Source organism: Mustelus asterias, chromosome 14 (genome assembly GCF_964213995.1).
Source record: "Mustelus asterias chromosome 14, sMusAst1.hap1.1, whole genome shotgun sequence".
Classification (NCBI taxonomy): Eukaryota; Metazoa; Chordata; class Chondrichthyes; order Carcharhiniformes; family Triakidae; genus Mustelus; species Mustelus asterias.
This window is the reverse complement of record NC_135814.1, coordinates 54,267,610-54,290,508: the sequence shown is the minus strand read 5'-3', so window position 1 is coordinate 54,290,508 and position 22,899 is coordinate 54,267,610. Positions and strand designations below refer to the sequence as shown.

The 22,899-nt window shown below is 43.9% G+C and overlaps 1 protein-coding gene and 1 non-coding gene across 3 annotated transcripts in view; one reads left to right on the top strand and one right to left on the bottom strand.

The window, feature by feature from the left end:
• Nucleotides 1-22,899, bottom strand: part of LOC144503676 (integrin alpha-6-like) — a 107,094-nt gene that overhangs the window by 69,223 nt on the left and 14,972 nt on the right. For both annotated transcript variants that reach the window (XM_078228395.1, XM_078228394.1), the window contains exon 2: nucleotides 941-1,068. In XM_078228395.1, the coding sequence (XP_078084521.1) occupies nucleotides 941-1,068 (128 nt within the window). The remainder of the gene's footprint in view (nucleotides 1-940; nucleotides 1,069-22,899) is intronic.
• Nucleotides 9,682-9,753, top strand: trnae-cuc (transfer RNA glutamic acid (anticodon CUC)). The gene has a single exon. It is a non-coding gene; the product is annotated as a tRNA-Glu (tRNA).

Here is a 22,899-nt window from a genome sequence, read left to right as displayed (position 1 = left end):
GAAGAGCACAAGGCTGGTTATAATATTTAAATTCTTATTTAAGTATTATTAATGAGCCTGGGACACAATTGTCCAGCTTCACCAATGGAGGTCTTCACCAGTGAGGATCCCCAGCAACGGGGACCAGACATGATGGCATCACCGGTGGGACTGGAGCCCATGGAGGCTCCCCTGGGCAGTGCCAGCCTTGCACCCTGGCACTGCCCACCAGGCAAGGGGAAATCCCAAGGTACTCAGCCTAAGTGCAGGGCCGAAGGGGAGACAGTATGGGTAGAGAATATTGGGGCGGCGATCGGCCAGTGATTTGGGAGGGGGGAGCAGTCAGCTTTCCAGCGAGAATAGACTCTGTCCACTCCTCCTACTGGCGTGAATCACACTTTGCCTCTTTTTATTGCACTAAGTGGCATAAGGTACCATCGGAGAACCCACCCAAAAATGGGTGCGATTCTCTCCCATTTTCACACCTCATTCGGCACTTAGAATTGTTTTGGTAAGATTGCCCCTCAGACTTTATTTGAAATTGCAGCATGCACAATAAACTGAACTAATAGCCCCCAATCAATGGAACAATATATAGTTCTGAAGATTCAGAAGCATTTTAAAAGGTCTCTTTAAGTCATAACAGTCACTGAGTCATTTCCAGAGACAAAAGTTCAGCAGTTGGCAATTTTGATTTTGGCCAACATTGAAGCATGGAATGGGGCTATGAGTTGCTGTATAGTTTTCTAATGCTTGGATCATAAAGAAAGGGCAATTGATTGTTCATTTACATACGGTGTTTGTTGCAATTCAGGGGAAATTATGAAATGGTTTTCAGGACTCCTAGACGTTAAAAAAAAAATTGGCTTACAAACCAGCAGCATTTTCTATGAGACATTTACATTGTGTCTGCATCATTGGTTATCTTATCTTGATAGCAATTTAGCAATATATTACTCACCATTATCATCAAAAATGGCACGCTCGCAGTCATTCTCATAGGGTGTGATTGGGCATTTGTACAATCCTCCTGTTACAGCAGCTTTTTGATTTGGAAGTCCTTTAGCTTTTGGAGCACCAACCAATAACCTGTTTAGAAGACATGTTTTTTTTTAAAAAAGTTAGAAGTGAAAGAATACAACGGGTTATCTCAAGTAAGCCAGTACGTGTAGGACAAACCAAGGCAGATAACCTTGCTTGGAATAAAAATAGTTTTGTGCCTTCAGATCTGATGAGAGATCAGAGCTGGGAATATTTATATCCTGGAGGGATATTCTCCAGGCGCCCAGCTCTGATCGCGAACCACAATATCCCATAGAATCTGGCATCGGCACAAATATGGGTTTTGCACCGGGTGCCAAACCAGTAACGATACTCCTAGCCCATCCTGCCGACTCCAATCAAGTTCCCACCTGATAAATATCCAAACTGGCTAGTTAATATATGATTAGCAAGCTTAAAGTCCGATTCAAATAGCTTCCCAGTGGGATCTGCAGCAAGTCTGCTTTTGTACAAGTCCTCCCTTCAAGCCACGCGCCTTGCACTATCCCCTGAAACCCTGGCCTGGTACCTTAGACCCTGAGGGGGCAGGTCCAGTGGCTATTTGCCCCTCTGCTGCTGCCAGGCTGCAGAGGACAGGTCCCTCAAGGGTCCTGAGTGTTAGGTTGACTCAGGCTGGGAGCAAGGGGTTGACCTCACTGTCACTCTCCGCTGGGATGGGGTGTTGTGGCTAGACTGCCCCTTCTCAAGCACCCGATTGTTTCTGACCACAATATTGACAGACTATAAAGCCTGATTGGTAGACTGTGGTTTCACTTCCTCTTTTGCAAACTATTTCAAAGAGGAAGGGAAATCACAAACTGTCAGTGGGGAGTCTGGGGGGGGGGGGGGAGAGAGAATCTGAGAGTGGGGGTCAGATCACCTTCATGCCTGCCTGTGTGTGGGGGTATGGGAGGGGGGGGGGGGGGGGAGAAGATGCTCTTCTTTGGTGAAGGGGTGGCGGTGCTCACCTGATCAGTGTTAAGGCTAGAGTTTCATTGTTTGGAGGCAGGAGGGCATGACTCCAAGCAAAGAGACCGGGCCGCCATTTAAAAATGGTGGCTCTCAGAACAGCAGGGTCGCCGGTGGGTTGCTCGCAATGACCTCATTAGCATCTTTCAGGTGGATGAATCCCACATGAAAAGAAGCTGCCAACACCAGTGGAGAACACTCCCGCTTTTCCACCGGTGGAGGCACTTTCTCCCAACTCAGGAGAATTGCATGAAGCTGTGCTGAAAGTATTTTAAAAATGCCAGTGTTTGGCCAAATCCCCTCACTTAAAAGAAAGGAGGTCAGCGCATCCTGCTTTATCATTCCAGATCCTCTGCTCGTCACAACTGGAACCAACTGCAAGACGATTGCTGAATAAGCTTTAATTGTTTGCAGAAGTGTAACGGAACCACACTTTGGACATCGTTTGCAGTGCAGATTTGCTTAATAACTTTTAACTACATATTGCTGAAAAACCTGGGTTTTTTTGGCGAAGGGAACTAAAATTGTTTTTAAAATAATTGAAGCACGCAGGTCAGGAATGGCAAGTTATTTGCCAAGAGATCATTTTAATTTGCTTCACCAATTCTCAGAAGTCTATTTCTAAGGAGACAGCTCAAATAAGTGTTACCACATTTCAACAATGCGACGTCTAGTTGGCTGGTGTCCTATACAGTGTGGTCTTTATGTTCATTACGGTGCCTTAAACATTACAATATTAATTTTTATACATTTCATAACAGCAGAAATTAAGCTTGAATTCAGTGTAACAGAGCGCGTCTCCCGAGATGTTCCCCAGGCTAATTTTCTAGCTTGGGGTCACAAATGATTTGTGCCCAAAGCCTGCACCAAGGATTCAGTCTGGAATGGGCTTGAACAGTCGATACAGAAATCCTGAGAACTCTGCCACACCTTTGCTAAAATTTACAAGTATTTACATTTTTAACATTTTGCACAGTCTACCTAAAATTAAATTAAATTAATCCTCCCACTACCAGTAGAACATTGCATTCAGTGTTACAATGTTTCCTATCAGCTTTGCCATAATGACCAACACATTCCTTGAATTTTCATCTATTTACATTAAACCAACAAGAAATGGAGCGGAACACATCCCTGATCCATTTTCTGTTTACTGCTGTGGAGCAACAAGTGAGCAGAAAGAGGAGGGATATTCCATTCCACATTCCCCAATGCGAGGTAGGTTATTGCAGTGCCTCTTCCTTGGACTTCACCCTAGACTATTGTACTTCTCCCACTTTATCACCACCAAACTCGTGTATCACTTTTTAAATGGAATACGGTCACCCTTCTACAACTTCTATTACATTATACATTTTTTTAAATTGGCAACTTTTATAACTGTACCATAATGATGTTACATAATAAAATATTTGTTTACTGATGTGCTACCACAATGATATAAAGATTCCACTTGTGAGAACTTGTATTTAGATTATTGAAAACCAGATGCTAAAGTTGCAATGAAAACGAAATTGAACATTGAGCAAATGCAAAGGGAGGAAAAAGACATTCTGGCTGAAACACTTGTGCGTGGACAGTTTCTAAGCCAGATTCTTTAAATGCCAGCATCAGCAACGATATCAACATTTTACAAGAATGCCTTCCCTTCCCCTTTATCCTTACAAGAACACAATTACTTGCTTTCATTTCATAAAATTAAGTATGGTGTCAAACAGCAGTGGCCACAGGACATTATTAAATGTGCATGACATTTCTAAAACCATCAGTCATGAACTTGAACAAAGGATAAAAGATTGATGAGAAGCTGGAAAACTTCTGTAAAGGAGAAGCACAAAAGAACCTTTCAGCAGCTAAAAACATGAAGGTTAGCAAAACTGCACAACAAAAGCAAGGCAAATAAAAGGTCCCCAACTTCAATTCAAACTTCTCTTTTAAATGCATTTCTACTTCCCTCCCAGTGTCGTTTTATAATAGTCATGAATCAGTTTTAGAATGAAAAAGAACCACAATAAAAAAAGTCATCGATGCTCCATACATTACTAAGACACTGACACTTACGTTTTGAATCTATTACAAGACCAGAATATATTTATAAGAATAGAACAAAAGACTACAAGGCTCAAATGGCTTTCTGGCCATCTGGACAGTGTAGTCCATGGAAGTTGATTTTACAGGGGGTTTGCCTGAAAACTTGGAGCTGGCTTCAAGAATACTAGTACTTGTTCAATGGTCCTCCCATTGATTGCAGAAAAGGCATTGCTGATGTAATTTCTCTTGCTCTCTTCTGTGTCACTGTTAAGGCAAGTAAGTCCAAGCCTATATGGTGGCCGACATCCTGGGCCTGGCCGTCCCCACCTGCCCTTTGTCCATCAAGCCCGAGTACGCCAACTCGCAGATGCAGCAGATCAACAAGCTGAAGAGGAGCAAGGCTGGGGCGGACAGCGGCAGCCTAGGGAAGAAGGCGGCCTGTGAGTCGGGGCGGTACGAACTGGAACACCTCTCCACTCCCAAAAAGGCTGAAACCTCAGCCGCAAAAATGGAAATCACGAACAAAATCGTGATGAAGAAAGACTGCATCTCACAGGCTGTGAAGGTGGAAGAAACTGCAACTTCTGACCACCAACTGGTCAAAATTGTGTGGACAATGAAGGCACCCCAAAGTCCCCACATTAAATCAAGTGACATGCAGGCTTCTACCAGAGTGCATTTGCAAAATCATGTGATGATGGAGGATTGGCCACAAGGATAGGGCTGTGAATCTGGGAATCCCTGGTCAAGAATCGGTACAGAGGCGACACATATATTAAGGTCGGTGGACATCTATGTTGGAACAGAGGTGTCTTTGGGCATCTTTGATTGAGTAGTCCTCTTCAGGACACCCTCTGTGCACCGTGCTAGAGTACATAGAACATAGAACAGTACAGCACAGAACAGGCCCTTCAGCCCACGATGTTGTGCCGAGCTTTATCTGAAACCAAGATCAAGCTATCCCACTCCCTATCATCCTGGTGTGCTCCATGTGCCTATCCAATAACCGCTTAAATGTTCCTAAAGTGTCTGACTCCACTATCACTGCAGGCAGTCCATTCCACACCCCAACCACTCTCTGCGTAAAGAACCTACCTCTGATATCCTTCCTATATCTCTCACCATGAACCCTATAGTTATGCCCCCTTGTAATAGCTCCATCCACCCGAGGAAATAGTCTTTGAACATTCACTCTATCTATCCCCTTCATCATTTTATAAACCTCTATTAAGTCTCCCCTCAGCCTCCTCCACTCCAGAGAGAACAGCCCTAGCTCCCTCAACCTTTCCTCATAAGACCCCAAACCAGGCAGCATCCTGGTAAATCTCCTCTGCACTCTTTCCAGCGCTTCCACGTCCTTCTTATAGTGAGGTAACCAGAACTGCACACAATATTCCAAATGTGGTCTCACCAAGGTCCTGTACAGTTGCAGCATAACCCCACGGCTCTTAAACTCCAACCCCCTGTTAATAAAAGCTAACACACTATAGGCCTTCTTCACAGCTCTATCCACTTGAGTGGCAACCTTTAGAGATCTGTGGATATGGACCCCAAGATCTCTCTGTTCCTCCAGTCTTCAGAACCCTACCTTTGACCCTGTAATCCACATTTAAATTAGTCCTACCAAAATGAATCACCTCACATTTATCAGGGTTAAACTCCATTTGCCATTTTTCAGCCCAGCTTTGCATCCTATCTATGTCTCTTTGTAGCCTACAACAGCCCTCCACCTCATCCACTACTCCACCAATCTTGGTGTCATCAGCAAATTTACTGATCCACCCTTCAGCCCCCTCCTCTAAGTCATTAATAAAAATCACAAAGAGCTGAGGACCAAGCACTGATCCCTGTGGCACTCCGCTAGCAACCTGCCTCCAGTCCGAAAATTTTCCATCCACCACCACCCTCTGTATTCGATCAGATAGCCAGTTACCTATCCAATCGGCCAACTTTCCCTCTATCCCACACCTCCTTACTTTCATCATAAGCCGACCATGGGGGACCTTATCAAAGGCCTTACTAAAATCCATGCATTTGACATCAACTGCCCTACTTCATCAACACACTTAGTTACCTCCTCAAAAAATTCAATCAAATTTGTGAGGCACGACTTGCCCTTCACGAATCCGTGCTGACTATCCCGGACTAATCCGCATCTTTCTAAATGGTCGTAAATCCCATCCCCAAGGACCTTTTCCATCAATTTACCAACCACCGAAGTAAGACTAACCGGTCTATAATTACCAGGGTCATTTCTATTCCCTTTCTTAAGCAGAGGAACAACATTCGCCACTCTCCAGTCCTCTGGCACCATCCCCGTGGACAGTGAGGACCCAAAGATCAAAGCCAAAGGCTCTGCAATCTCATCCCTTGCCTCCCAAAGAATCCTAGGATATATTTCATCAGGCCCAGGGGACTTAGCGACCTTCAGTTTATTCAAAACTGCCAGTACATCCTCCCTCCGAACATCTATTTCCTCCAGCCTATTAGCCTGTAACACCTTCTCTTCCTCAAAAACATGGCCCCTCTCCTTGGTGAACACTGAAGAAAAGTATTCATTCATCACCTTGCCTATCTCTACTGACTCCATACACAAGTTCCCACTACTGTCCTTGACCGGCCCTAACCTCACCCTGGTCATTCTTTTATTCCTCACATAAGGGTAAAAAGCCTTGGGGTTTTCCTTGATCCGACCTGCCAAGGACTTCTCATGTCCCCTACATGACCTACATGAGGTAGGTCATTACAGTGTCTCTTTCTTGGGCTTGACCCTGACTATTATACTTCTCCCATTTCATCATCCTCAGAATTCATAATTAAGAAATCCCACCTCCCCTCTTCATCTCATTCTTCTTCATCCTATGGCACCTCTTGGATGTGGAACAGAGGGGACAAGAAAAGAATGGGTAAGCATTAAGCAATACTGCCTTATAATTCAAGAGACAGAAAAGGGAGACGTGTGGCCTCTCATGGGGATGTCACGACTGCACTGATGTCCAGTCACCACTAACCCTCCAACTTTGTAATCTTCAAGAAGAACAAGAGCCTCCCCATCAGTCTCGCTGCCTGCTCCTCACTGACGATGCCATTTTTAAAGTCAGGTTGCCCCTTCTGCGAGCCAACTTCTTATGGATGCCTGCAACAAGCTTAAATGAATTAGATGAAGACTATTGCTAAGAGGAAATGATTAACCCACACTAAGATTTAATTTTGGTGTCCCCCTTACCTGGTCTGGTCAACACATGACTAATATGGTTGATTGTTAACTCTGAAATAACCTAGCAAGTCACTCAGTTCAAGGGCAATAATGGATGGGCAAAAAATGCTGTTCTTGCCAGTGACACTCATCCCATGAAATAATAAATTAACCTGACTGCCTATGTCACCATGGCACAAGAAATGTTTTTTGGAGGCTTCCTCCTGCCTGTCTCTTTCTTTTGGTCCATTAAAAAGGAATTCCAGACTGTGATAGTCATAATGATTGGTGACCAGCAGGTTAACAACTATTTATTAACTAACTCAAACTATGTACAGAGTGTTTCAATATGCATCTTCTCTATTCAGCTCTGGGATCCATTCTGATAAGTCTATTCAGGAGGAATTTCTCATTCAGTATGTGGATGGCCCGACGAGAGAGGGGGCAAAACCCGACCTCCACTTGGGAAATAAGAAAGGGCAGGTGACAGAAGTGTTAGTAAGGGATCACTTTGGGACCAGTAACCATAATTCCATTAGTTTTAAGATAGCTATGGAGAATGATAGGTCTGGCACAAAAGTTAAAATTCTAAATTGGGGCAAGGCCAATTTTGATGGTATCAGGCAGGAACTTTCAACAGTTAATTGGGGGAGTCTGTGGGAAGGCAAAGGGGCACCTGGTAAGTGGGAGGCTTTCAAAAGTGTGTTAACCAGGGTTCACGGTAAGCACGTTCCTCTTAAAGTGAAGAGTGAGGCTAGTAGAAGTAGGGAACCTTGGATGACTCAGGATATTGAGGCCCTGGTCAAGAAGAAGGAGGCACATGACATGCATAGGCAGCTAGGATCAAGTGAATCCCTTGAAGAGTATAGGGGGTGTAGGAGTAGAGTTAAGAGAGAAATCAGGAGGGCAAAAAGGGGACACGAGATTGTTTTGGCAGATAAGGCAAAGGAGAATCCGAAGAGCTTCTACAAATACATAAAGGTCAAAAGAGTAACTAGGGAGAGAGTAGGGCCTCTTAAGGATCAACAAGGTCATCTATGCATGGATCCACAAGAAATGGGCGAGATCCTAAATGAATATTTCTCATCAGTATTTACTGTTGAGAAAAGCATGGATGTTAGGGAACTTGGGGAAATAAATAGTAATGTCTTGAGGGATGTACGTATTACAGAGAAGGAGGTGCTGAATTCAATGTTCTGACCAATGAAACCAAGCATACTAAATGCCTTCTTCACCACTCTGCCCACCTGTGACTCCACTTTCAAGGAGCTATGAACCTGTACCCCGAGATCTCTTTGTTCTGTAACTCTCCCCAGCACCCTACCATTAACTGAGTAAGTCCTGTCCTGGTCTGATCTACCAAAATGCATCACCTCGCATTTATCTAAATTAAACTCCATCTGCCATTCACCAGCCCACTGGACCAATTGATCAAGATCTCAATGCAATCCTAGATAACCTTCTTCACTATCCACTATGCCACCAATCTTGGTGTCATCTGCAAACTTACTAACCATGCCTCCTAAATTCTCATCCAAATCATGAATATAAATGACAAACAACAGTGAACCCAGCACCAATCCGCGAGGCACACCGCTGATCACAGGCCTCCAGTTTGAAAAACAACCCTCTACAACCACCCTCTGTCTTCTGTCATCAAGCCAATTTTGTATCCATTTGGCTACCTCACCCTGGGTCCCGTGAGATTTAGCCTTATGCAACAATCTACCATGTGGTACCCTGGTCGCTGAATGGTGCAAGTTCCTGTATCCCAACCTGCAGCCACACAATGGGACAAGGACAGTACGGGCAGAGGTCAAAGATTACTACTGCCCTTCACAGGACCCTCGCAGGCAGGAGCAGGCAACATCACATTGTCACCTGAATCAGTGATAGCTGGTGCACTGAGGAACAATGTAGTAGGGGAGGAGATTTCATCGAAAAGAGAAGCAGGAGAAGAGAGAATATGGATTTGCAAAACTGGCAGCATTCCTAATGGTGCAAAGTGCAATCAGCTGCAGGCCTGTGTCTCTGTGGGTCTTCACATACTAAGGGAGAGATGTATTGTAACTGCAAGCCTTACCACTCCCAAAACCAGAAGATCCTCTTGGTGAATGCCTGCTTTCCAAGCAGCAGCCATGATGCTTTCACCCTACCGCAGTCAGCCATATGACCATTTGTGGGCCACCACAAAGAACCAGAGGCTGGCTGCTGCATGACAAGGAACACCCACTATACAAGTGGCTAATGACCCCTTCCATCATCAGACCAATCTGATACAGTGAACACGAGAAGTTGGTGAAATGATGGCTGTGTAACATGAACAGACATTCATTGGCCTTGATTATCAGTGTGAGGTCTCTTTCTCAGGGTGTGTCTCAAGGACCTCCTGATCTTTGCAGAAATATTGGCGCAGCTCCTCTAGTCCTCACTAGTCGGAAACCAGACCTATCCCCACAAGATATTCCCTGGTGGTCTAGTGGTTAGGATTCGGCGCTCTCACTGCCGTGACCCGAGTTCGATTCCCGGTCAGGGAAGGCATATTTGGGCGGCACGGTGGCACAGTGGTTAGCACTGCTGCCTCACAGCGCCAGGGACCTGGGTTCGATTCCCAGCTTGGGTCATTGTCTGTGTGGAGTTTGTATATTCTCCGTGTCTGCATGGGCTTCCTCCCACAGTCCAAAAATGTGTGGGTTACGTTGATTGGCCAGGATAAATTGCCCCATAATGTCAGGGGGATTAGCAGGGTAAATATGTGGGGTTACGGGGGATAGGACAGGACCTGGGTGGGATTGTTGTCAGTGCAGGCTCGATGGGCCTCCTTCTGCACTGTAGATTCTATGATTCTATGAAGATATCCCTTAGAGGTCCCATCGCAATGATTCCATGGGAAATGCCCGGGAAGTCTGAACTTCCGATGGGCAATTTCCCAGCTCCCGGGACCCTCCGAAATTGGTCTCCGACCGAGTTCGGGAGTTCCAACTTATCTGGATAGTCACCCAGAAAAGGTTAGACAGATTAAAACCTGATCTAACAGCACAACTGACCCACTCTCAATCATTCACAATGATGCCCTCCCCAACCTAACTAGCCCCCACCATCTGACTTCAACCCTCTCCCAATTTCACCTCCAACTCAACCTGACTAGCCCCCACCACAGGACTACCTGCTGACCACACCTCACCACCTTATCCAGCTACCAGCCTTTACTTCACCCACCCTGTGCCCTTACAAACCCTACCCCCTTTAACCTTATTGCCCCTCCCCCAGATCTTTTACATTACCCGGTGAATCTAGCAATAAATTGTTCTAGTAGATTCTACCATGCGACTGCACAGCCCTAACACACACAAAACCACTTTAATGATGATCACAGGAAACAGGAGCAGCCCCCCTGAGCCCACTCCACCATTCAATAAGATCATAGTTGATTTGATTGTGGTCTTAACTCCACTTTCCTGACTGAAGGCTGCAATTGTAGGTTATAGCCCAGTTACTTAAACTTATAGTCAGTCTCTTCTGGAAGTATAAGGTTTTAAAACTGTATGTAACAAGTGCTAAGGTTTACACATGTCCTCCTTCTGCTTCAGTGCAGTTACAAGTACTTGGCTTTTGCATCCAAGAAATCTTGGCTATTTGACAGTTGGCTCTTCAGAGGAATTTTTTAAAAAAGGATCGATTGAACTGGAATCTGTGCTTCATTTTAGAATTAGCTAGCCTGGGTTTCAAATCTGAAAATGACTGAGTATTTAAATAATAAATTCAATTTGCACCCTATTTATTGCAGAAATGCTTCCATTGGGAATGCTACAGTGAAGAATGAAAAAGTCAAACGGGTAAACAAGCTGTGTTACCCAGGAAGTATGTTATCAGATGGAAATCTGTGGAACTCCTTGCCGCAGAAGGTTGTGGAGGCCAGGTCATTGAGTGTCTAAGACAGAGATAGATAGGTACTTGATTCATAAGGGGATCAGAGGTTATGGGGAAAAAGCAGGAGAATGGGGACGAGAAAAATATCAGCCACGATTGAATGGCGGAGCAGACTCGACAGGAGCAGAATTAGGCCACTCGGCCTATGTCTTATGGAAAGTGCAACCAAATAATAATTCGAAGGATTGGAATCGCCAAAGGTGCATTTCAAAAAAATGAAAAAGATGATCACACCAAAATTCACCATGAAAACAAAGCTGAGAATCCTCACACCAATCTTGACATGTGGAACAGAGTGCTGGATGATCAGCAAAGCAATAAGGATTGAGATGTCCTTTAGGGAAGGAAATCTGCTGTTTTTATCATAGATCATAGAAATCATAGAAACCCTACAGTGCAGAAGGAGGCCATTCGGCCCATCGAGTCTGCACCGACCACAATCCCACCCAGGCCCTACCCCCACATCTTTTACCCACTAATCCCCCTAACCTATGCATCCCAGGACTCTAAGGGGCAATTTTTTTAACCTTGCCAATCAACCTAACCCGCACATCTTTGGACTGTGGGAGGAAACCGGAGCACCCGGAGGAAACCCACGCAGACACGAGGAGAATGTGCAAACTCCACACAGACAGTGACCCAAGCCGGGAATCGAACCTGGGACCCTGGAGCTGTGAAGCAGCAGTGCTAACCACTGTGCTACCGTGTCGCCCTTGGTCTGTCCTACATGTGGCTCCAGAGCCACAGTAATGTGGTTAACTCTCAATTGCCCTCTGAAATGGCCTAGCAAGCACCACCACCTTCTCAAGGGCAACTAGGGATGGGCAATAAATGCTGGTCAGACAGCGACGCCCATGTCCCATGAATGAATAATAAAAAAGAATAAAGATTAATCTTGGCGAAGTCACACTGCCAATGCTAGTAAAATCCGAAACTGAAAGAACTCTGCTAACCAAGCTCAGGCAGAGACAGTGGAATTTTGTGGGGACATATTAAAAAACAAAACATGATTTAGAAATCATGATGCTGATGGGATAGATTGATGGTAAAAGAGATCAAGGCAAACAAAGAATTATCTTTCTAGAACTTCGCAAACTGAATGAATGTATCACCAGTAAAGATGATGCTTCTAGAACAAGATTAACATGGAGGTCCATGGTCACCAACGCTTTCTCAGGGCACAGTATTTGAAGAGAGAGACTGAAGCATAACCTAATCTTAATCTCCATCATTGAAGAAACTTGTGTCTGGTTGCCAAAGTTGAAAATGTGACTGTATGGGCATGATTTAGCTTTAAAAGCAACTGTGGCAGAATGAAGCTCATGTATGGACATTTAACACAAAGTCCCACTGTTTATTGACAGTTTACCTTCTCCACAGTCGAAAGAATGAGCCCACCTAACTATTGCTGCTGTTTGTGCAACAGGGATTCCATCTCACTTTAGCCACTTCCCAATTGTGAATCTTGACAGTGACTGTTGAAACATTGAAATGATGTCATGGAAAATCAAGAATGCAACCTCTTCTAAAAAGCATAGTAATTATCCTTCAACTGATTAGGGCTGCCAATAAAACAGAAATCACTCACCATCCTCTTCCTTTACTGCCCCAGTATAAACAAAGTGCACCCACTTCCCCAATCAGAAAACCAACATCTGACCAAGAGGAGAAAACGTATTTAAATAATATCTTCCATAACCTCAGAATATCCTAGTCCTTCACAGTTAATGATGCATTTTTAGAAGTTGTAACGTAGAGAAACCACAGCGGCCAACGCACGACTAAATGATTAGTTAATCCAGTTCAGTCATATTGATTGAGGAACAAAGTATTGGTAAGGGCACAAAGAAAAGTTCCTTACCTCTTCCTTGAGCACTGCTAATGGTCATTTAGGTCCATGAAATAAGTAGGTGGAAATTTGGATCAACATCACGTCTGAGAAACAGTTACTGGGATGTCGTGCACTGTACCGGGAGGCAGTATATTGCACTGAAGTGAGATTTGAACACAGCCCCCTCATTCAGAAGAAAATAAATTGCTACCAGAAGAGAGTGTTCCCCTGGGAATAATGTTTTTTAACTGACATTATCTAGATGACGGGACTGGGAGCATTCTGGCCAAGTTTGCCGATGATACAAAGATAGGTGGAGGGGCAGGTAGTATTGAGGAGGTGGGGAGGCTGCAGAAAGATTTAGACAGTTTAGGAGAGTGGTCCAAGAAGTGGCTGATGAAATTCAACGTGGGCAAGTGCGAGGTCGTACACTTTGGAAAAAAGAATAGAGGCATGGACTATTTTCTAAACGGTGACAAAATTCATAATGCTAAAGTGCAAAGGGACTTGGGAGTCCTAGTCCAGGATTCTCTAAAGGTAAACTTGCAGGTTGAGTCCGTAATTAAGAAAGCAAATGTAATGTTGTCATTTATCTCAAGAGGCTTGGAATACAAAAGCAGGGATGTACTTCTGAGGCTTTATAAAGCACTGGTTAGGCCCCATTTGGAGTACTGTGAGCAATTTTGGGCCCCACACCTCAGGAAGGACATACTGGCACTGGAGCGGGTCCAGCGGAGATTCACACGGATGATCCCAGGAATGGTAGGCCTGACATACGATGAACGTCTGAGGATCGTGGGATTATATTCATTGGAGTTTAGGAGGTTGAGGGGAGATCTGATAGAAACTTACAAGATAATGAACGGCTTAGATAGGATGGACGTAGGGAAGTTGTTTCCATTAACAGGGGAGACTAGGACGCGGGGGCACAGCCTTAGAATAAAAGGGAGTCACTTTAGAACAGAGATGAGGAGAAATTTCTTCAGCCAGAGAGTGGTGGGTCTGTGGAATTCATTGCCACAGAGGGCTGTGGAGGCCGAGACGTTGAGCGTCTTCAAGACAGAAATTGATAAATTCTTGATTTCTCGAGGAATTAAGGGCTATGGGGAGAGAGCGGGTAAATGGAGTTGAAATCAACCATGATTGAATGGTGGAGTGGACTCGATGGGCCGAATGGCCTTACTTCCGCTCCTATGTCTTATGGTCTTATGGTCTTATAATGCAAGCACAGGAAATTTGTTGACAACAATAAGGAGTAAGAGTAGAGAAACATCATGTGGGAAGGATTTAGTGAAGTACTTGGTCAGATTTTGCAAATGGGCAAAGTTATATTTAACACAAAGTTTAAAGTTCCAACTTTGCGAACGACATCTCATCTCTCTGCCAGGCACCCTGCAACTCTTTGGTCTGAACAAATTTAGACATTAGCAATATGCTCATTGTCAAATCCATTTCAACTCACATCTGATCCCCAAATTCGGCATCTTTTAAAAAAATATCTTAATATTTCTATTAATTATTTGTATGGGAGATTTGTCTGAGATCACCTATTATATCATTCCACTCCTAATCCCTCGGCTGATTCTCATTTTCATACATTACTTCTGTGTTCTCATCTACATGTTGCTTTTTCTCCCTCTAAGCTTCCTTCTTTTCTGATTCTGTTAATGTGCTGTCGCTTATTTCCTAGCTGTGAAGGGAGACCCAACTTGAAAAGTTGACTTGCTAGTTTTCTCCACAGATCCTGACTGACTTGTGTGTTTCCAGCTTTGACAGTTTCAGATCTCCCACAGCAATGTTTATGCTCAATTGAAGGATTGCTGTTTCATAAAAGTGGGGTTATGATCAAGAATGCATAATTGGAACAATCAAGTTGCAGGAGATGGGTGCCAAATTCATCTTTGAATACATTATTGATCGTCAATAATAAAAACAATCAGTTTAATTTCTGCATACAAGAATTGACACTGCAATTTTGGATTGTCTAGTGGCCATTAAAGAATAGCAGATTGCAAATTGTTCTCTAGTCTATCCTGCATTAGCCAATCTTATCCAGTGGCATGGCTTCATTCATCTCTTCCAGTTGTATGTCAATGTATTCACACAAAGATAGGAAAAAAGACAAGAAAAGAACATATAGTCCATTAGGCCTCTAACAGTCTGGCACGGTGTAGATTCTGTACTTCATCACCCTCATCTCCTCCCAAGAAGCATACCATAGAATCCCTACACAATCCAAAGATGTGCGGGTTAGGTTGATTGGCTATGCCAAAATTGCCCCTTACTGTCCTGGGATGCATAGATTAGAGGGATTAGTGGGTAAAATATATGGGGGTAGGGCCTGGGTCGGATTGTGGTCGGTGCAGACTCGATGGGCCGAATGGCCTCTTTCTGTACTGTAGGGTTTCTATGATTTCTTCTATGATTTCAGTGCAGAAGGAGACCATTTGGCCCATCGAGTCTGCACCGACCACAATCCCATCCAGACCCTATTTCCGTAACCCCACATATTTACCTGCTAATCCCCGTGACACTAGGGTCAATTTAGCATGGCCTATTCACCTAACCCGCACATCTTTGGACTGAGAGGGGAAACCAGAGCACCCGGAGAAAACCCACGCAAACACGAGGAGAACGTGTAGACTCCGCACAGTGACCCAAGCCAGGAATTGAACCCAGGTCCCTGGCGCTGTGAGGCAGCAGTGCTAACCACTGTGCCACCCTCTAAAAAGAGCTATGCAATCTCCTGGGAGAGGAAAACAAAGAAAAGAAAATGTAAAAGTGTTTGCGAACACTCTCTCAACCCCCAACAGTGATTAAGCAATTTGCAGGAGACCCTGGTATAGGCAGAACCAAGTGCAAAGTAACCCACCTATCTTCAATAGGCAAATAATAACAACCAGCTCTACCTCACCACTGCTTCTCTTGATTTCTGCTCTGTTATTAAATAATCAGACTGTTAATTTACTAATAATCAGTACTAGATGAGCAGGTATTTCCTCCAATTAAATATTGGGAAGACTAAAGCCATTGATTTTGGTCCTCGCGCCAAACCTCATTTCCTAGCTACCAATTCCAACCCCCTCCCTTGCAACAATCTGAGACTAAACCAGTCTGTTCTCAACCTTGGTGTCATATCTTGTACCAAGATGAGCTTCCAACATCTATTTCTGCCATCACTAAGACCACCCATTACGTCATCCAACTTTGCCCTTGTTTCAGCTTATTTGTTGCGGGAACCCTCATTCATGCTTTTGCTATGTCTGTGCTTAACTATTCCAACACACAACACCTTGAGGTTCCCCTCCAAGTCACTCATCATCCTGACTTAGAAATATATCGCCGTTCCTTCACTGTTGCTGGGTCAAAATCCTAGAATTCCCTCCCTAACAGTACTGTGGTGTACCTACACCTCAGACTGCAGCAATTCAAGATGGCAGCTCACCATCACCTTCTCAAGGGCAACCAGGGATGGACAATAAATGCTGGCCTAGCCAGCGATGCCCACATCCCATGAATAAACTTTTCAAAAAAAAAGCCCTAGCTATTCTTCCACATTCTATCCTCCGTAAACTTTTCATCCAAAATTCAACTGCTCACGTCTTAACCTACACAAAGTCCCATTCACCAGACACCTCTGTGCTCACAGACTTACAATGGCTCCCTGTCAAGCAACATCTTGATTTTAAATTCTCATTTTCAAATCTCTCCATGGCCTCAACTTGGTGGCACAGTGGTTGGCACTGCTGCCTCTCAGCTTCAGGGATCCAGGCTCGATTCCAGCCTTGGGTATCTATCTGTGTGGAGCTTGCATATTCTCCCCGTGTCTGCATGGGTTTCTTCTGGGTGCTCTGGTTTCCTCCCACAGTAAAATGTGGGGGTTAGGTGGATTGGCCATGGTAAATTGCCCCTTAGTTCCCGGAGATGTGTAAATTAGGCGGACTAGCCATGGGGAAATGTGTTGTGTTATGGGGATGGGCAGGGGTGAGGGCCTGGGTGGGGTACTCTGTCAGAGACTCGGGGCAGACTTGATGGGCCGAATGGCCTCTTCTGCACTATAGGTATTCTTCGATTCCTACCTCTATAATCTCCTCCAAGCCCTGATATCCCCATTGTTAGTCACTTCATGTTTGGTGGCCATGCAATCAGCTGCCTAAATCCTAAACTCTGGAATTCCCTCCCGGTATTGTTCCACTTCTGTACCTTGCTTTCCTCCTTTTAAGATGCCCCTTAAAATACACCTTATTCTAGGTTTTGGTCATCTAACCTAATATCACCTTATGTAACTCAGTATTTGTTTTATAATGCTCCTCTGAAATGTCTTGGGACATTTTATCTTTTATGAATATTTGAAGTAAATCCATTCTCACTGAAGCTGCCTGCCACATATTCTCGAAATTGCCAAACCTTTTTATGAGAATACATACCTCTTACTATCTAATCTAGCTGTTGGATTTCAAGGTTTGGACTTGCATTCCATGGTCCTCCCTAATCTATCAAACTCAAATAGCTGATTCTCTTGAACTACAGTCTAACGCTTTCCTTATTTTAAAGGATCTCAAATCAATTCACCTTGAGGGTCTACATTTAATATCTTCAGGTCTCTTAAACCTTTGACCCCTTTCCAAGGCCCGATAGCCCCACATCATGAGGGGACAAAACCGAACACAAGCCTTGTACAGATAAAATTACTTCAAAAATAAAAGCAAAATACTGCGGATGCTGGAAATCTGAAATAAAAACTTTTTGCTGGTCTGAATCTTGTTTTTCAGTTTTTTGCTCCAGGCAGGGCTATTCATTATTCGATCATTCACACTCACGTTAGAAAGATGTCTTTGTTTCTTTGCTACAACTATTTCAACCCCCTTTGCCTTTTGCCCCTTGAAGTCATCGTCATTTAACCCCTTCTATTCTCTACCCTATGCCAGACCGTCCCTTTTGTTCTTCCTCTCCTCCCCCATTTAAACGGCATAAAACCTAGCTTCAGTTTTGAAGGAGTCACATTTGACTCAAAACATTAACTCTGATTTTCTCTCCACAGATGCTGCCAGCCAGACCTGTTGCGTGTTTCCAGCACTTTGTTTCAATTATACTACTTCACCTAGTCAAGCATCCTGGCAATACTTTCTATAACACAGATTGCTTTTACAGTAGCTTTGCAGCACTATGGGCCTCCATCGGCAAGTATGCTTAAAACATCAGGTCCTTTTCCCAATCTGCATGGTGACTAAACAACTAAACTGACTGTTCTTTGATCATTTCTAGCTGATGATCAACTCACTGATAATCATAGAATTCCTACAGTGCAGAAGGAGGCCATGGATGAGTACATGGGACTTAATAGGATTGAGGGTTATAGGTAAGCCTATATATAGGCCTAGGTAGGTAGGGACATGACTGGCGCAACTTGTGGGCCGAAGGGCCTGTTTGTGTTGTAGTTTTTTCTATGTTCTATTCAGCCCATCTAATCTGCACCGACCACAATCCCATCCAAGTATGTGGGGTTATTCCCATAACCCCACATATTTACCCTGCTAATCCCCCTGGCTCTAGGGTTAATTTAGCAGGGCCAAACCTAACCCGCACATCTTTGGATTGTGGGAGGAAACCCACACAAACATGGGGAGAACGTACAAACTCCACACAGACAGTGACCCAAAGCCGGAATTGAACCCGGGTACCTGGCGCTGTGAGGCAGCAGTGCTAACCACTGTGCCACCGCGCCGGGGAGAGCAGGATAAACAGCCGTCTTTACAACTATGCTGTCTGAAAACTTTCTTCTCCCCAAGAGAAACAATGACTCTGTTTCTGTAATCCTGCAATGAAGGTGCAAGTGGAGCAAGTCAGGGTCATGAGTAGGTCCTCTAACCATCAGATGACAAGTGGGCACCCACCCAGACAATTCAACAGTCCTAGACTTAACTGAAATGCCACATCTTTTTAAAAACTCAATTTCAAGAGCAAAGGCTTTTCTATCTTTTTTATCTGAATGAAGTCTTGCTTTACTCTGCTGCTGCACATGCAGCTCCAACACACCCCAGTCTGACATTGCAGTGGAAGGAGGTGTGCTGTGGTCAACAACCACCACCAACAACCTGAGGGGCCTTCCCAATGGGGAGGCTATAGTCCAGTGGTATTATCGCTAGACTATTAATCCAGAAATTGTTCTGGGGGACCCGGGTTCGAATCCCACCATGGTGGAATTTGAATTCAACAAAAAAATATCTGGAAATTAAGAATCTACTCATCACCATGAAACCAGTGTTGATTGTCGGAAAACCCATCTGATGCGCTAATGTCCTTCAGGGAAGGAAATCTGCTGTTTTTACCCGGTCTGGCCTATATGTGACTCCAGAGCCACACAGCAATGTGGTTGACACTCAACTGACCTCCATGGGCAACTAGGGATGGGCAATAAGTGCTGGCACAAGTCCCACGAATGAATTTTTTTTTAAAAACAGAGTCTGACAGCACACCGAGGAGATATGAGGACAGACAGCTGAAAGCTTTGTCAGAGAGGGAGCTTATTAAAAGGAGGAAAAATTGTGGACAGCCAGAGAAATTGAGGGGGAAAATGTTTGAGAATTTAGGACCTCAGCAGCTTGAGGCAAAAAAAAAATCACCCAGTTACTCATTTTGCCAGTTCGGAGGAGAGTAAGCCGCATTCAACAATTACCTAGGTACAACTAGAATGTATTTCATGGTTGTGCTAATTGCTTTCACACTAGGCATCTTTTCTTGCATACAAGCACACGCCACTATTGCACAGTTCTTTTGCTTCTCACTCGCACTAGGTAAATCTAAAGCTATCATACACATTTACGCAGCTTTTTAAAGTATCACATGTTAATTCCTTCCCACACCACTGGCAAGCCAAGCTAGAAACAGAAGGGGAACAAATCAGGACCAGAAACCGGAGCTGTGAAGCCCACAGCCAAGCCTTCATTCCATTGAAAGAAGGTGTCATCGACACAATAGGCAGAGGGAGGGCATGCAGCAGAAATAATGAGGTTGGGTGTATGGAGGCTTCTTCTGTCTGAGTCACATACAAACAGGTGAATTGGCCATGCTAAATTGCCCCTTAGTGTTCCAAGATATGTAGGTTAGGGGGATTAGTGGGCTTAATACGTGGAGTTACGGCAATCGGACTCGAGTAAGATGCTCTGTTGGAGTTGGTGCAGACTCAATGGGCCAAATGGCCTCCTTCTGCATTGTAGTGATTCTATGATACACAGATCCACACGAGCTATCATTGAGATAATGGTTGCAGTGCTAAAGCAAAGGTTTTGCTGAGTTTTAAAAATACTAGTTGCTTCATGGAATCGTGGAAAGGTTAGGTTATGGTGCACAAAGAGGCCATTTAGCCCATTGGCCGGTACAGACGCAACGGGCTAAATGGCCTCGTTGTGCACCATAACCTAACCTGTCCATGCCTCCATGAAGCAACTAGTATTTTAAAAACTCAGCAAAACCTTTGCTTTAGCACTGCAACCATTATCTCAATGATAGCTCGTGTGGATCTGTGTACCATAGAATCACTACAATGCAGAAGGAGGCCATTTGGCCCATCGAGTCTGCACCAACTCTCCAACAGAACATCTTACTCAGGCCCTATTGCCGTAACTCCACATATTAACCCCACCAGTCCCCCTAACTTACACTTCTTGGGACACTACGGGGCAATTTAGCATGGCCAATTCACCTAATCTGCACATCTTTGGACTGTGGGAGGAAACCCACACAGACACGGGGAGAATGTGCAAACACCACACAGACAGACAGTCACCCAAGATGGGAATCAAACCCAAGTTCTTTTTGCTGAGAGACAGCAGTGCTATTATTACATTTCAACCAACTTGCGAGAAGTGTCAAGTGTACTTGTCACCAAAGTCAACCACTAACTTGCTATGCTGGATCAAAGGGCAATTGATTATGTCTATGGGGTACAGGAAGAGCGTCTGGGAGACATGGTCACAAAGTCGTTAAGGCAGCTGCCATGAAAGCAACACAGACCTATGTGACCTGATCATCCAACTGCTGAGTTTACAGAAGTGAAAAGCTTAATGATTCATGAAGTCTTTTGTCTTATTGGCAGGAGCTCCAATGGTTATATTGGTTCAGTCAATCCTATACTGTACCCGGGGGAAAGCCACAATTTGTATGAAGCCTCAGATCCTGGTCTGCAGGTTTCCAGGTGATCGGTTTTAGCAAAGGGAACATCAGCCACCTTAGTATAAAGGCAAAATACTGCAGGTGCTGGAATCTGAAACAAAAACAGAAAATGCTGGAGAAATTCAACAGGTCTGACAGCATCTGTGGAGAGACAATAGAGCCAATGTTTTGAATCTGGATGACCCTTTGTCAGAGCATCAGCCACCTTAATGCTGGCATGGACAACGAAGTGATTCATTGTATGGATATTCCTTGTTGTGGCCTGGATTCAGACAGAGGCCAAAAAAATGGAGCGTTCTTGTTAATTTCACAGGCAATGCAGCACCTCTTAAATGGAAACAATTTTCTTTGTGTTTTCAAATTGCTGATTTACAGATCACCATTTCATCACCTTGACCTGATAAATAATTACATTAATGTCTGAATTCGGACCTCCACGTCCATCAAGGGGCCACTAGTGATGCTTTTGAATAATGTCTGAGAAATTCTGCAGGTCAATGAAGGGCATTGTTAACATCAACATGCGAGAATTCAGGCTGCGGTAACAATCCCCTCAAACAATGTTTTTAAAAATCCCTCAAAATTAAATGAAGCTCGTTTTTAATCATCATCAGTCAGCTCAGTCTTAATCCAATAAGGATTAGCTCAATTGAGGTTTACCAGAATTTTTTTGGTGATTACAAGTACAGTCTACAATTTTTCTCCTCAAGAGTGCCATTTTAATATATTCACAAAACTATGTCTATTTCTAGTCAGCAGTGTGGTTTTCTCAGAAGACATCCTGTATTGATGCCTGCCTTGCAGTTATTGAACTTCTCTGTAGTCAAATTTCCTGAAACAGCCTCAGCATACTTGCTGCAATAGATAACATCAACATCTTAGAACCTTACATTTAAAAACACTTGAAATTCATTGCTTCTGAAGCAGCCACCAGTTTTAAAACTTTAAACCTAGCATATCTGCTTGCTTCGATCAGTAACCAGTCATCCCTATTGGAGATACGCATTTAATACAAAGTTACTGTACATAGATATGCCATTTGATCCAACTAGCCTTTTTGACACTTATTCCCCAAATCACATTTATCTGCTTATTACCATACTCTTCAACTCCTTTCCTTCATCCATTTATCCAATTTAACCTTGAACGTTGACAGTTTCTTCCTCAATCACTAACACTAGAAGCGAATTCCACAGTCTCACAACTCTGTGTAGAAGTTCCTGATGCCCTCTGTTCTAAAATTACTTACCCGTAATCCTGTATTTATGGCCCATCATTCTCAAATCCTCAAGTTATTTCAAACTGACAGTTTTGTGGGGACCTCAATACTGCACACACTACTCCACCCAAGTTTTATATGGGCTTGATATTATCGTTTTGACTTTTGCAGCATACCCTGGAGATAAAAAGACAGAATTCTATTTTTTTTTAAATTACAGCCTTATTCATTTATGGCCTTGAACCCACAATCACTGCTCAATATCACCAATTTCTATTCAAAGTATAGTTACCACGATCTTTTCCCCTAAAATGCATTATCTAAAGAATTCAATTTTAATTGGAGGTCTGCACTGCTGTGCACCCACATAAATTGTTGGTTGTGTAATCAATTGAGGCTTTAGAACCTGGGTCACCACAGTTTTTATCTATGGTATTAATGCGGTATCAGAGACTTACGTCACCATCAACTGTTGGCTCTATTATTAATGCATCATCAGGGACTCGTGTTAGGCAACATTAATTTGATTTA